The sequence below is a fragment of the Hemibagrus wyckioides genome, linkage group LG17 (genome assembly GCF_019097595.1).
Source record: "Hemibagrus wyckioides isolate EC202008001 linkage group LG17, SWU_Hwy_1.0, whole genome shotgun sequence".
Taxonomy (NCBI): Eukaryota; Metazoa; Chordata; class Actinopteri; order Siluriformes; family Bagridae; genus Hemibagrus; species Hemibagrus wyckioides.
In genome coordinates this window covers 5288205-5302223 of record NC_080726.1, presented here as the reverse complement: position 1 = coordinate 5302223, position 14019 = coordinate 5288205, and the positions used below count along the sequence as shown (strand labels likewise).

Below are 14019 nucleotides of genomic sequence, written 5' to 3'. Positions count from 1 at the left end.
GACACGGTGGACCCCTTCCGTTTAATCTGCCATCAACGCCCAGGAGACCCTTTCCTCACAACACCCCCTTCACACACACAATACACAATACACAATAGTCGACAACACCTTTTCTATTCAGCAGACACACCTCATCTGCAACCTTCAGCCTGCTTTAGAATCAGAATCAGACCGGAGGGTAACAGCAGGTGCTTTTGTCATCTCACAGAATTTTCCCGAAAAAAGGAAAACGTCAAGCGTTGTGGGAATGATTTTAAGACGATCCAACAGGATGGTGTGATCAAAAGGAAATGCTGCTCTAATACTGAACCATGGACTATTCCATGTTAACCACAAAATAACAAACACTGTGGCTTAAAATGTTGTCTAAAAAGCAGAATTTTGGGAATCCTTGGAATAGCGGTTCACTGAAGTCTGAAAGAAAAAAATAGTTTTGTACTGCGTTTATATTCCTATTAAACATTATAGCACAGAATTGCAGCATTCTCAGATATGATTAGTCAGAAAGGGGTATCAATATACAAATCACAGGTTTATATTATTTCCTCCTGTTTTTGTGTGTCCATGTTGTGCATTGAATGTCTTTGTCATGTCTCCACTCCACAGTGGAGGTTAATATGAAGCTCATATAAAAGGAGACACTCAGGACTTTAGGAATCTGTAGTGTTTCTTAAGTATTTCTGTTTTTCACTAGCCGACTAGGGGTTAATATATTCATAGAAAAGTTCCAAAAAACAAAAACGACTATTTTTTTCTCCACACAAATGTTTGTATCTTCAAAGTAAATGTTGATATCAAACCCATTTCTGCTCTCTGAGATGCTCCAAGTGCTTGTTCATCTAAAAAGCAGCTCAGATTTGATCTTCAACCAGTAAAATTCTATTTCTTACTGTATGCACTGTGTGTTTTAAGTCACCAGTTTACAGTATAATCAACTACATTTAAAGCACAAAGAAATAAAAGCTGTAGATGCACCATGCCTTGTGTCAGATGTCTGAAACTGCTTCAGTATAAGACCCTTAATTCACACCGAGTCACATGACACCACCCTGTGGTTTGCCTGATTGATTATTGATTATTTTCCCACAACTCCACACCTGAGATCATTCATTTCCAATAAGAGCTGCGACTTCCAGCGACAGCAAGCGTCAGTGACTATATGTAGACATGTCCAAATGGAAAAAAAATCGATAAAAGTTGATCTTTATGCAAATACCGAGCGACTACAGATGGGAGTGTAGAAGTCAGTAGAGGTCATGTGATCTGTGGTAAAGATCTCATACTGCTTCTCCTTCATCGCATATGATATGATACACATAAACACGGCTGAATTTTATACCTAAACACCAAATCTACCTCCAGAACGTTTCATTTTAGCATCAAGGGAACTGATGTAGATCGCTACATACACCACTCACCGATCTCCAGTAGTAAAACTTCATGGAGACTTCGAAGTACAGAGTCTGGAGTCTTGCATCAATAATATTAGTATAGCTCTTTTAACAATGGACATTGTCTCAAAGCAGCTTTACAGAAGAATAGAAAAATGATATAGATTAAAGTTTATCCCTAATGAGAAGCCTGAGGCGACGATGGTGAGGAAAAACTCCCTGAGGTGATATGAGGAAGAAACCTTGAGAGGAACCAGACTCAGAAGGGATCTTCATTTGGGTGAAACCATAAAACGTCTGTATGTGTGAACGCAGCATTACACACTAAATCTAAAAGCAGATTTAAGGATTTATCATTTGGCTGCTTAAAATATGAACATGTAGTCACAAATGTAAACACAAGCATTTCTTGGCAAGCTTTATTGCAAAGTACTGTGGGATTTTAATGTAAAGCAAGGGAGCATTAATATAAAGAACTTACAAATAAACATATAACAAAAAATCTAGCTGTATAAAAGTGAACCAAAAAGATTTATTGATATTTAATGTGATGTAAAAGATTAGAGAACTAACACTGTCATGGTTTATGACAGAAGGCAAGCACTCAGAGTGTACGAGTTTAGCAGTAGGGTCTGAACAGTACACTGGGATTAGCTGAGGATGAATGTTTCCCCTCTTGAAATAGAGACGGATAACTCCGAGATCTTATCTGAACCCGGAATGTAAACACGAGGCCAAAACGACCAGCTACGCTTTCAAACACAGAAATTCTTAGTGATAGGCAGCGCACGGGACTGACGTGACTTACGGCTTGCTTACAAATGAAAACTCGTTATGGTGTTCGGTGCTGGAAAGGAATAATCCCGTTATTTATCATGGGGCTGACTAATATGCATTGCACTCGGTTGTTATGTTAGAAAGTTATCACGCAATCACCGAGAGAGAGAGAGAGAGAGAGAGAGAGAGAGGGAGAGGGAGAGAGAGAGAGAGAGAGATGCTTATGCATTACAGAGACAGTGCCTTATGTAACATTAATGATAAAAGGAAGAAATAAATCAGATAAAAAAATACAGGTTAAAGCTTTTGACAGTAATGCTAACGTTAAATATGATCTGTCGTCTAGTTGAGAGGAATGTTGTTGATGCTCAGCATGACACAAAGTTCACCTGAGTTCATTTTATTTTTTAACCCTTTCCAATAAGCATCATAAAGTTAAGCTCAAGAGACAGACGCTGGCTCTAAGGATATATATAAATATCGATCTTTAGGTTTTGAGTTTTGCTTTCAGGAAGCTGTTTGTTTGAGTTTGAGGTTCTAAAGCCTTTTTTTTAGCACAAGTAGTATTATAAGATCTGCATCATTGTGTAAAATAAAATAAAATAAAATAAAATAAAATAAAATAAAATATTTTGAATTTTTTACAGAAAAAAAATTAATAAGTTTATGACTGTTAACTATATATATAGTATATAGTATATTTCTCATGTAGTAACTTTTAATTATTATTTATGAAAGCATTTTAGACATGTAGAAAGTAAATATCTGTTTTTTTTTCTTTTTTTATATGTATATAAAATGATTAAAGTTACTATATAGCATTTTATGTTCAGCACTGCAACCTGAGATCTACTATATAATATATGCCAAAGATTAAATAAATTAATTAATTAATAAATAAATAAATAATAATTATTATTATTTTAATTTATAATCCTAACAAATACAGACATAAGCTCTCTACATATTAATCTAAATAAATAATAATAATCAAATAAATAATTATCAAATAGTATGGACTTTTCATTTTATATACATATATAAAAAAATATCACTTATGTATATATATATATATATATATATATATATATATATATATATATATATATATATATATATATATATATATATATATATATATGTGTGTGTGTGTGTGTGTGTGTGTGTGTGCCGGTATTTTTTTCTTAAATACAGGTTACAGTAAACATAAACAAGTTGCATGTTAATGCTTTTTTTGTTCAGATTAACTGCTGTTCTATTTCTATTTCTTATTTTATTTCAGCTTCTGAGCAGCTTTGAAAGCATGGTGCAGTCACTGTACTGGAGTGAAAACTTTTATTAAGTTGCTTTTATTAAGTATCTAGATCCAGTGCATCCATCTATTCATTATCTGTAGTGTCTATACCAGGGGACTGGGACACAAGATAGAAAACAAACTGGATGGGGTGACAACACAACACACACACACTTACCCATTTACACACTACAGAAAGGTTAAAGATGCCAATCAACCTTTATGTCTTTGGCCTGGAGAAGGAAACTGGAGGACCCTGAGCAAACCTCCAACCTCAAAGGTGAAATGAATGAATGAAATAGCCTTTATTTGTCACATATACATTACAGCACAGTGAAATTCTTTTTTCGCATATCCCATCCTTGGAGGTTGGGGTCAGAGCGCAGGGTCAGCCATGATATGGCGCCCCTGGAGCAGAGAGGGTTAAGGGCCTTGCTCAAGGGCCCAATAGTGGCAACTTGGCGGTGCTGGGGCTTGAACCCCTGATCTTCCGGTCAACGACCCAGAGCCTTAACCACTTGAGCCACCACTGCCCCAGTGCAGTGCAGTGCAGAGCCAGGTGCAAGGCAAATTGGCTAACCACTAACCCAACAAATATAAATGATGGCATTCTCTGACATTCTGGAGTCACTGTAAATTACGCCTATGGTGAAACATTTCTATCCTGCTGGGCGTGGTCTCTTCCATGATGACTCCGCCCCCACCCACAAGACACAAGGGCTCACTGAATGGATTTCATGTGGATGAAAATGATGTAAATCATATGTCTGAGCACAAGTTCTGTACCTGTCGAACGAGTGGAACTGCATGGGCATCATGGCCTGCGTCTCCCTCTTTAACACCTGGTTTTCAGGATATGCCGCCGGTTCCGGGCCGCTCTCACCGCCATCCAGAGGAGCCGCTACAAGACTCTTGAGGATCTCCTTGACGTTGATGCCCTTGTTGGATTGGCTGATGCTGGAGATGGAGGAAGCAGGTTTCAGGAGATCCGACTCAGTCAGGCTTTCCTGGGCTTTAACCTCGGGCGAGAGGGTGCAGAGGATCCCGCGCAGTCCATCTGGTCCTCTGGAGCCGGGTTCCATTTCGGCTCCGTTGAACACGCAGGACGCAGGCTCGTCCCCGAGACCAGAGTCAGAATGAGGCAGAGACACTTCAGCATGTGCCTCAGACACCAAGGTGGGATCTTTACTGCTGTCTGGGAACGTCAGCGGGTTTTCTGTTGGGAAAAAAAGCACATGCATTAAGATAATAATAAAATAATCTGATTATAATAATTATGATGCATCACAAAAGTATGTGCACCTCTGCATGTCCAACAATTTACAAAGTCAGATATCAGCTATTAATTAATGCCCGAGTGGGCACCAGATTCTCATCCCCAGCATTTCCTCCTTCCCAGCCACCATCCTTCATCCTAACTAATAGTATATTTCTCATGTAGAAACTTTTAATTCTTATTCATGAAAGCATTTTGGACCTTCAGAAAGTGAATATCTGTTTTTTTTTCCTTTTTTTTATATGTATATAAAATTATTAAACTTACTATATAGTATTTTATGTTCGGCACTGAGACCTGAGATCTACTTTATAATGTATGCCAAAGATTAAATAAATAAATAAATAATAATAATAATAAACAATAATGAAATAAATAATAAATATTATTATTATAGATTTTTATGCAGTAAATTTTTAATCCTGACAAATACATAACCTCTATATACATATTAATCTAAATAAATAATGTATAATTGTCTGGATTTTTTGTTATATATATATATATATATATATATATATATATATATATATATATATATATATATATATATATACATACAGTGAAATATTTCCAAGAATATGATGCTTCTGGTGTCTCGCATCCACGGACATCACATCCTCCGATTCACCGCATCTTACGGACATGAGCACCAGATTCTCATCCCCGGCAACCCCCTACACTTCCTCCTTCCCAGTCACCATCCTTCATCCTAACCTTTCTTTCAGTTCATTCTTTATGAATCTTTTGATCTAAATTACCCTGACCTGTTTGTACATCGACCGACCGGTGCCTGTTTGACCTAAGTTTGTGAGCTGTTCCTAATAAAGTGACCAGTACGTGCATCCACTCTCCAGTGTCACCATGTTTATATCACTGAATCATTTACAGAATATTTCCATAGGTTCATTTTCAGTACTAAATCTTAATACTGTTAAAATGTCATGGTTTAAATATTTGGTTTTTGCACTGTTGTAAATGTTTAAGGTTGAAATGAATTGCAACAGTGAGTGTAAACACAAGACTTGGGCAGATGGCAGCAGACTTCACACACACACACACACACACACACACACACACACACACAGACACATTCACACCCAGCTGTTTTCCATCCACTCCGCCGTCCTGATAAATATTCATAGTCTGCTGCTAATGAGGCCACAGAACCTTATGAAGCTAAAGACATGATGTCTAGGTGCCATCTCGGGCTTACACAGTCATCAGCTACATAGCATGTGAAAAGATTCTGCTGTCTTGTTTTGTTTTTTTGTCTTTAAATGTATGAGATGAGGTGATGCAGCATCCTATATGATCCCATTCTCCTCTGCTGGATTGCCTGCCTAATGGCCACTGACAGTCAGCGCTGGAAATAGCACCACCATCTTCTGCGTCCTCATATGCTGGCTTTGTCCATTTTTCTCTCCCCATAAAGCTACATTACGCTCACTCTCTCTTTTTTTCCCCCCTCTGGCTCGTTTCCTCCACCCCTCATCTTCATCGCATTCTTTGAAGGTTATTTCATCTCCGCTCGTCCCTTCCAACATCTCAAAAGTGAAAAGAAAAGAAAAAAAAATCCTTTGATAAGCCTGCGAGTCACATTCGATCAGGCTCTTTATAGGTGAAGTGTGACTGACGCGCTCAGCCTCGCCAGTTCAATTCCACGCAGCATAATTAAGCAGACGTGTGAATTTCCAGAAAGGACTAGAAGGAAAGACGGAGGCACCTGGTCAATGATTGAGCTCGGTTTGAGATGATGAACAGCAGAGAGAGAGAGAGAGAGAGAGAGAGAGAGAGAGAGAGAGTCCTGCTTCTCCAAAACCACATGACTATTAAACACATTAATGCTTAAAACAAAACTAAACAAAATGATCAAGCTAAAAAATGAGATGAGTGCTACAGTCATTGAGAGAGACATCGCTGTTTTTGCACACCACTTTTTTAATACTGCCACCAACTACTGCTATTACATAAAGTGCATTTATGTTTAAAAGATGTTTACAATCCTCATATTTTTGCACATTGTACTGTACAATATACAGAATGTATACTGGTCAGAGCTATTTTGTGTATCTGTCCTGTAGTGTTTTGTACTGTATTGTCTGTTTGCACTAGGTAGCACACGAACGATGCACTTCATGTAGCTAGGACAAACTTACTTTGAGTCCTTAGCTCTGTGTTGTTTTACGTAGCTCTGTGTTGTTTTACGTAGCTCTGTGTTGTTGTACGTAGCTCTGTGTTGTTGTACGTAGCTCTGTGTTGTTGTACGTAGCTCTGTGTTGTTTTACGTAGCTCTGTGTTGTTGTACGTAGCTCTGTGTTGTTTTACGTAGCTCTGTGTTGTTGTACGTAGCTCTGTGTTGTTGTACGTAGCTCTGTGTTGTTTTACGTAGCTCTGTGTTGTTTTACGTAGCTCTGTGTTGTTGTACGTAGCTCTGTGTTGTTGTACGTAGCTCTGTGTTGTTGTACGTAGCTCTGTGTTGTTTTACGTAGCTCTGTGTTGTTGTACGTAGCTCTGTGTTGTTGTACGTAGCTCTGTGTTGTTGTACGTAGCTCTGTGTTGTTTTACGTAACTCTGTGTTGTTTTACGTAACTCTGTGTTGTTGTACGTAGCTCTGTGTTGTTGTACGTAGCTCTGTGTTGTTCTACGTAGCTCTGTGTTGTTGTACGTAGCTCTGTGTTGTTTTACGTAGCTCTGTGTTGTTTTACGTAGCTCTGTGTTGTTGTACGTAGCTCTGTGTTGTTGTACGTAGCTCTGTGTTGTTGTACGTAGCTCTGTGTTGTTTTACGTAACTCTGTGTTGTTTTACGTAGCTCTGTGTTGTTTTACGTAGCTCTGTGTTGTTGTACGTAGCTCGGTGTTGTTTTACGTAACTCTGTGTTGTTTTACGTAGCTCTGTGTTGTTGTACGTAGCTCTGTGTTGTTGTACGTAGCTCTGTGTTGTTGTACGTAGCTCTGTGTTGTTGTACGTAGCTCTGTGTTGTTTTACGTAGCTCTGTGTTGTTTTACGTAGCTCTGTTGTTTTACGTAGCTCTGTGTTGTTTTACGTAGCTCTGTTGTTTTACGTAGCTCTGTGTTGTTGTACGTAGCTCTGTGTTGTTTTACGTAACTCTGTGTTGTTTTACGTAGCTCTGTGTTGTTTTACGTAGCTCTGTGTTGTTGTACGTAGCTCTGTGTTGTTTTACGTAGCTCTGTGTTGTTGTACGTAGCTCTGTGTTGTTTTACGTAGCTCTGTTGTTTTACGTAGCTCTGTGTTGTTGTACGTAGCTCTGTGTTGTTGTACGTAGCTCTGTGTTGTTGTACGTAGCTCTGTGTTGTTTTACGTAGCTCTGTGTTGTTTTACGTAGCTCTGTGTTGTTTTACGTAGCTCTGTGTTGTTTTACGTAGCTCTGTGTTGTTGTACGTAGCTCTGTGTTGTTTTACGTAGCTCTGTGTTGTTGTACGTAGCTCTGTGTTGTTTTACGTAGCTCTGTGTTGTTTTACGTAGCTCTGTTGTTTTACGTAGCTCTGTGTTGTTTTACGTAGCTCTGTTGTTTTACGTAGCTCTGTGTTGTTGTACGTAGCTCTGTGTTGTTTTACGTAACTCTGTGTTGTTTTACGTAGCTCTGTGTTGTTTTACGTAGCTCTGTTGTTTTACGTAGCTCTGTGTTGTTGTACGTAGCTCTGTGTTGTTTTACGTAGCTCTGTGTTGTTGTACGTAGCTCTGTGTTGTTTTACGTAGCTCTGTTGTTTTACGTAGCTCTGTGTTGTTGTACGTAGCTCTGTGTTGTTGTACGTAGCTCTGTGTTGTTGTACGTAGCTCTGTGTTGTTTTACGTAGCTCTGTGTTGTTTTACGTAGCTCTGTGTTGTTTTACGTAGCTCTGTGTTGTTTTACGTAGCTCTGTGTTGTTTTACGTAGCTCTGTGTTGTTGTACGTAGCTCTGTGTTGTTTTACGTAGCTCTGTGTTGTTGTACGTAGCTCTGTGTTGTTGTACGTAGCTCTGTGTTGTTTTACGTAGCTCTGTGTTGTTTTACGTAGCTCTGTGTTGTTTTACGTAGCTCGGTGTTGTTTTACGTAGCTCGGTGTTGTTTTACGTAGCTCTGTGTTGTTGTACGTAGCTCTGTGTTGTTTTACGTAGCTCTGTGTTGTTGTACGTAGCTCTGTGTTGTTGTACGTAGCTCTGTGTTGTTGTACGTAGCTCTGTGTTGTTTTACGTAGCTCTGTGTTGTTTTACGTAGCTCTGTGTTGTTTTACGTAGCTCTGTGTTGTTGTACGTAGCTCTGTGTTGTTTTACGTAGCTCTGTGTTGTTGTACGTAGCTCTGTGTTGTTTTACGTAGCTCTGTGTTGTTGTACGTAGCTCGGTGTTGTTGTACGTAGCTCGGTGTTGTTGTACGTAGCTCGGTGTTGTTTTACGTAGCTCGGTGTTGTTTTACGTAGCTCTGTGTTGTTTTACGTAGCTCTGTGTTGTTGTACGTAGCTCTGTTGTTTTACGTAGCTCTGTGTTGTTTTACGTAGCTCTGTGTTGTTTTACGTAGCTCTGTGTTGTTTTACGTAGCTCTGTGTTGTTGTACGTAGCTCTGTGTTGTTTTACGTAGCTCTGTGTTGTTTTACGTAGCTCTGTGTTGTTGTACGTAGCTCTGTGTTGTTTTACGTAGCTCTGTGTTGTTTTACGTAGCTCTGTGTTGTTTTACGTAGCTCTGTGTTGTTGTACGTAGCTCTGTGTTGTTGTACGTAGCTCTGTGTTGTTGTACGTAGCTCTGTGTTGTTTTACGTAGCTCTGTGTTGTTTTACGTAGCTCTGTGTTGTTGTACGTAGCTCTGTGTTGTTGTACGTAGCTCTGTGTTGTTGTACGTAGCTCTGTGTTGTTTTACGTAGCTCGGTGTTGTTTTACGTAGCTCTGTGTTGTTTTACGTAGCTCTGTGTTGTTTTACGTTGCTCTGTGTTGTTTTACGTAGCTCTGTGTTGTTGTACGTAGCTCTGTGTTGTTGTACGTAGCTCTGTGTTGTTGTACGTAGCTCTGTGTTGTTGTACGTAGCTCTGTGTTGTTTTACGTAGCTCTGTGTTGTTGTACGTAGCTCTGTGTTGTTTTACGTAGCTCTGTGTTGTTTTACGTAGCTCGGTGTTGTTTTACGTAGCTCGGTGTTGTTTTACGTAGCTCGGTGTTGTTTTACGTAGCTCTGTGTTGTTTTACGTAGCTCTGTGTTGTTGTACGTAGCTCTGTGTTGTTTTACGTAGCTCTGTGTTGTTGTACGTAGCTCTGTGTTGTTTTACGTAGCTCGGTGTTGTTTTACGTAGCTCTGTGTTGTTGTACGTAGCTCTGTGTTGTTTTACGTAGCTCTGTGTTGTTTTACGTAGCTCTGTGTTGTTGTACGTAGCTCTGTGTTGTTTTACGTAGCTCTGTGTTGTTTTACGTAGCTCTGTGTTGTTGTACGTAGCTCTGTGTTGTTGTACGTAGCTCTGTGTTGTTGTACGTAGCTCTGTGTTGTTTTACGTAGCTCTGTGTTGTTTTACGTAGCTCTGTGTTGTTGTACGTAGCTCTGTGTTGTTTTACGTAGCTCTGTGTTGTTGTACGTAGCTCTGTGTTGTTTTACGTAGCTCGGTGTTGTTTTACGTAGCTCGGTGTTGTTTTACGTAGCTCTGTGTTGTTTTACGTTGCTCTGTGTTGTTTTACGTAGCTCTGTGTTGTTGTACGTAGCTCTGTGTTGTTTTACGTAGCTCTGTGTTGTTGTACGTAGCTCTGTGTTGTTGTACGTAGCTCTGTGTTGTTTTACGTAGCTCTGTGCTGTTGTACGTAGCTCTGTGTTGTTTTACGTAGCTCTGTGTTGTTTTACGTAGCTCGGTGTTGTTTTACGTAGCTCGGTGTTGTTTTACGTAGCTCTGTGTTGTTTTACGTAGCTCTGTGTTGTTGTACGTAGCTCTGTGTTGTTGTACGTAGCTCTGTGTTGTTGTACGTAGCTCTGTGTTGTTTTACGTAGCTCTGTGTTGTTTTACGTAGCTCTGTGTTGTTGTACGTAGCTCTGTGTTGTTGTACGTAGCTCTGTGTTGTTTTACGTAGCTCTGTGTTGTTGTACGTAGCTCTGTGTTGTTGTACGTAGCTCTGTGTTGTTGTACGTAGCTCTGTGTTGTTTTACGTAGCTCTGTGTTGTTGTACGTAGCTCTGTGTTGTTTTACGTAGCTCGGTGTTGTTGTACGTAGCTCGGTGTTGTTTTACGTAGCTCTGTGTTGTTTTACGTAGCTCGGTGTTGTTGTACGTAGCTCGGTGTTGTTGTACGTAGCTCGGTGTTGTTTTACGTAGCTCGGTGTTGTTTTACGTAGCTCTGTGTTGTTGTACGTAGCTCTGTGTTGTTTTACGTAGCTCTGTGTTGTTTTACGTAGCTCTGTGTTGTTTTACGTAGCTCTGTGTTGTTTTACGTAGCTCTGTGTTGTTGTACGTAGCTCTGTGTTGTTTTACGTAGCTCTGTGTTGTTTTACGTAGCTCTGTGTTGTTTTACGTAGCTCTGTGTTGTTTTACGTAGCTCTGTGTTGTTGTACGTAGCTCTGTGTTGTTGTACGTAGCTCTGTGTTGTTTTACGTAGCTCTGTGTTGTTTTACGTAGCTCTGTGTTGTTTTACGTAGCTCTGTGTTGTTGTACGTAGCTCTGTGTTGTTGTACGTAGCTCTGTGTTGTTTTACGTAGCTCTGTGTTGTTTTACGTAGCTCTGTGTTGTTTTACGTAGCTCGGTGTTGTTTTACGTAGCTCGGTGTTGTTTTACGTAGCTCTGTGTTGTTTTACGTAGCTCTGTGTTGTTTTACGTAGCTCTGTGTTGTTGTACGTAGCTCTGTGTTGTTGTACGTAGCTCTGTGTTGTTTTACGTAGCTCTGTGTTGTTTTACGTAGCTCTGTGTTGTTTTACGTAGCTCTGTGTTATTTTACGTAGCTCTGTGTTGTTGTACGTAGCTCTGTGTTGTTGTACGTAGCTCTGTGTTGTTTTACGTAGCTCTGTGTTGTTTTACGTAGCTCTGTGTTGTTTTACGTAGCTCTGTTTTGTTTTATGTAGCACCAGGGTCCTGGGTTTTATTTCACTGTGTACTGCGTCAGCTATATATAGTTGAAATAACAATAAAAGCTACTGGACTTCACTTGTTACTGAAAAATAAAAATGATATCATTCCCCGCCAGCAGAGGTCACCGTTTCCTAAATAGTAATCTACTTCCCTTATTCACATCTGGGTTGATATCCTGGTTTAAATACATATATATATTTATATATAAAAATATTTACATGCAAAGATGTGCCACTCTTCCTGCCTTGGTATCACCATTCGAGTATCAACCATCACCTATCTGATTTCACTGACATGTTGGATTATACTTTTCACTAGTAGGTAGCGACTTATAAACCTCACACACACAGATCATAACATTCTTTCAGTTACAGATAGCATGAGAAAATATATGTTTTAAGCTTTTCTATAACCAGCATAGATGATATACAGAAAATAATAATAATAATAATAATAATAATAATGTTCATGTGAACTGTTTTAAAGGAGAAGTTCACTTCCAGAACAAAAATCTACAAATAATTTCCTCACCCTCTTGTCATCCGAGATGTTCATGTCTTTCTTTCTTCAGTTGTAAAGAAATGATGTTTTTTGAGGAAAACATTTCAGGATCTTTCTCCATATTGTGGACTTCAATGGTGCCCCTGAGTTTAAACTTCCAAAATGCAGCTTCAAAGAGCTCTAAACCTCGATCCCAGCCCAGGAAGAAGGCTCTTATCTAGCCAAATCATCGGCCATTTTCTTATAAAAATAAATAATTGTATACTTTTTAACCACAAAAAAGCTCTGGAATGAGCGTCTGCAAAGCTACATACTACGTAATCACTTCGAAAGGTCAAAGTTATACAAAGTTAAACAAAAAACTGACGCAAAGACGTATAGCTTGTGTCATTCCACACGCAACAACTTTGGAGTGCTCCTCCTTCTCCACACTAGTAAACACTGGGTCTGTAGCTCCACGCGTGACCTTCTGACGTTATTATGTAGTACATAGTGTCACAGATTCTCATCCCAGAGCTAGCGCTAGACAAGCTTATGTGGTTAAAAAGAACAGAATTTTTTATTTTTATAAGAAAATAACAGATAGTTTGTCTAGATAAGATCCTTCTTCCTGGGCTGGGATCGAGGTTTAAAGCTCTTTGAAGCTGCATTTAAACTGTATTTTGGAAGTTCAGACTCGGGGACACCTTTGAAGTCCACTATATGGAGAAAAATCCTGAAAGGTTTTCCTCAAAAAAACATCATTTCTTTATTCTAATAATAATAATAATAATAATAATATGATGATGATGATGATGAAGCACCTGTGCTTGTTGGAGAGTTGATTTCCTGCCTTATGCTCCTCCCTAAATGACTGACGACTCTGATGGTCTCACGCTGTGGCTCCAAGATGTCTCGATACTTGGACACCATCAACACAGAGATGAAGTAGACCACAGCCAGGGCCAGGAACTGCGCCTGTTTCCCATCATCCTACAAATCACATCACAAGGCATCATGCAGGACTGAAGAGAAGCTACACCGTTAATCTGTGTTAATGCTAATTACGTTCGTTTAGTAGGCAGGAGCACACGAAGGGTTAAACCTGTACATTGAAGGAATAAATTAACTGTAATATATAAATATAGGCTGTTTATTTAGTGTCTAATTAGAGAGATAAATATCACATGTCCATTTTTACAGTAAAGTTAAATCTAAATAAATAAGATATAATATTGAGATCATATATTGAGATATATAAAAATGCTAATATACGGGTATCAAGGGGATTTTTTTTAACTCTGGGGGTTGTATTATCACCTTTTTTACCTTCAATACATATTTTTCCACACAGACACTTCAAGGCAATGCAATTTTTAAAAGAGGTGGACGCCTGAGGGTATCTACCAGTGCCAAGGAACAGTACAGTTTACACCTCTAGTGGCTACTAGTCCTTTAAGATCAACAGCAGATTACTAGCTCAAGGATTTATCTCTTTTTCCCAGAATTTCCTCCTGTTTCTGTTGTGTCCATGTTTAGTAATGAATGTCTTTGCCATGTCTCACTCCACAGTGGTGGTTAATATGAAGCTCATATGAAAACAGACACTCAGGACTTGTAGTTTTTCATAAGTATTTCTGTTTCTAGCTAGCTTTCTAGGCGATATTTTCATAGAAAAAAGCGCTTTATTCCACACAAATGTTTGTATCTTCAAAGTAAATGTTGATATCAAACCCATTTCTGCTCTCTGAGATGCTCTGAGTGCTTGTTCATCTAAA

The 14019-nt window shown here is 39.1% G+C and overlaps 1 protein-coding gene across 2 annotated transcripts in view; it reads right to left on the bottom strand.

Annotated features, from left to right (window-relative positions):
- The window catches only part of nbeab (neurobeachin b), a 451655-nt gene that overhangs the window by 216300 nt on the left and 221336 nt on the right, over positions 1–14019 (bottom strand). For both annotated transcript variants that reach the window (XM_058413684.1, XM_058413683.1), the window contains 2 exons: positions 13066–13234; positions 4249–4678 (listed from right to left, as the gene is read on the bottom strand). In XM_058413684.1, the coding sequence (XP_058269667.1) occupies positions 4249–4678; positions 13066–13234 (599 nt within the window). The remainder of the gene's footprint in view (positions 1–4248; positions 4679–13065; positions 13235–14019) is intronic.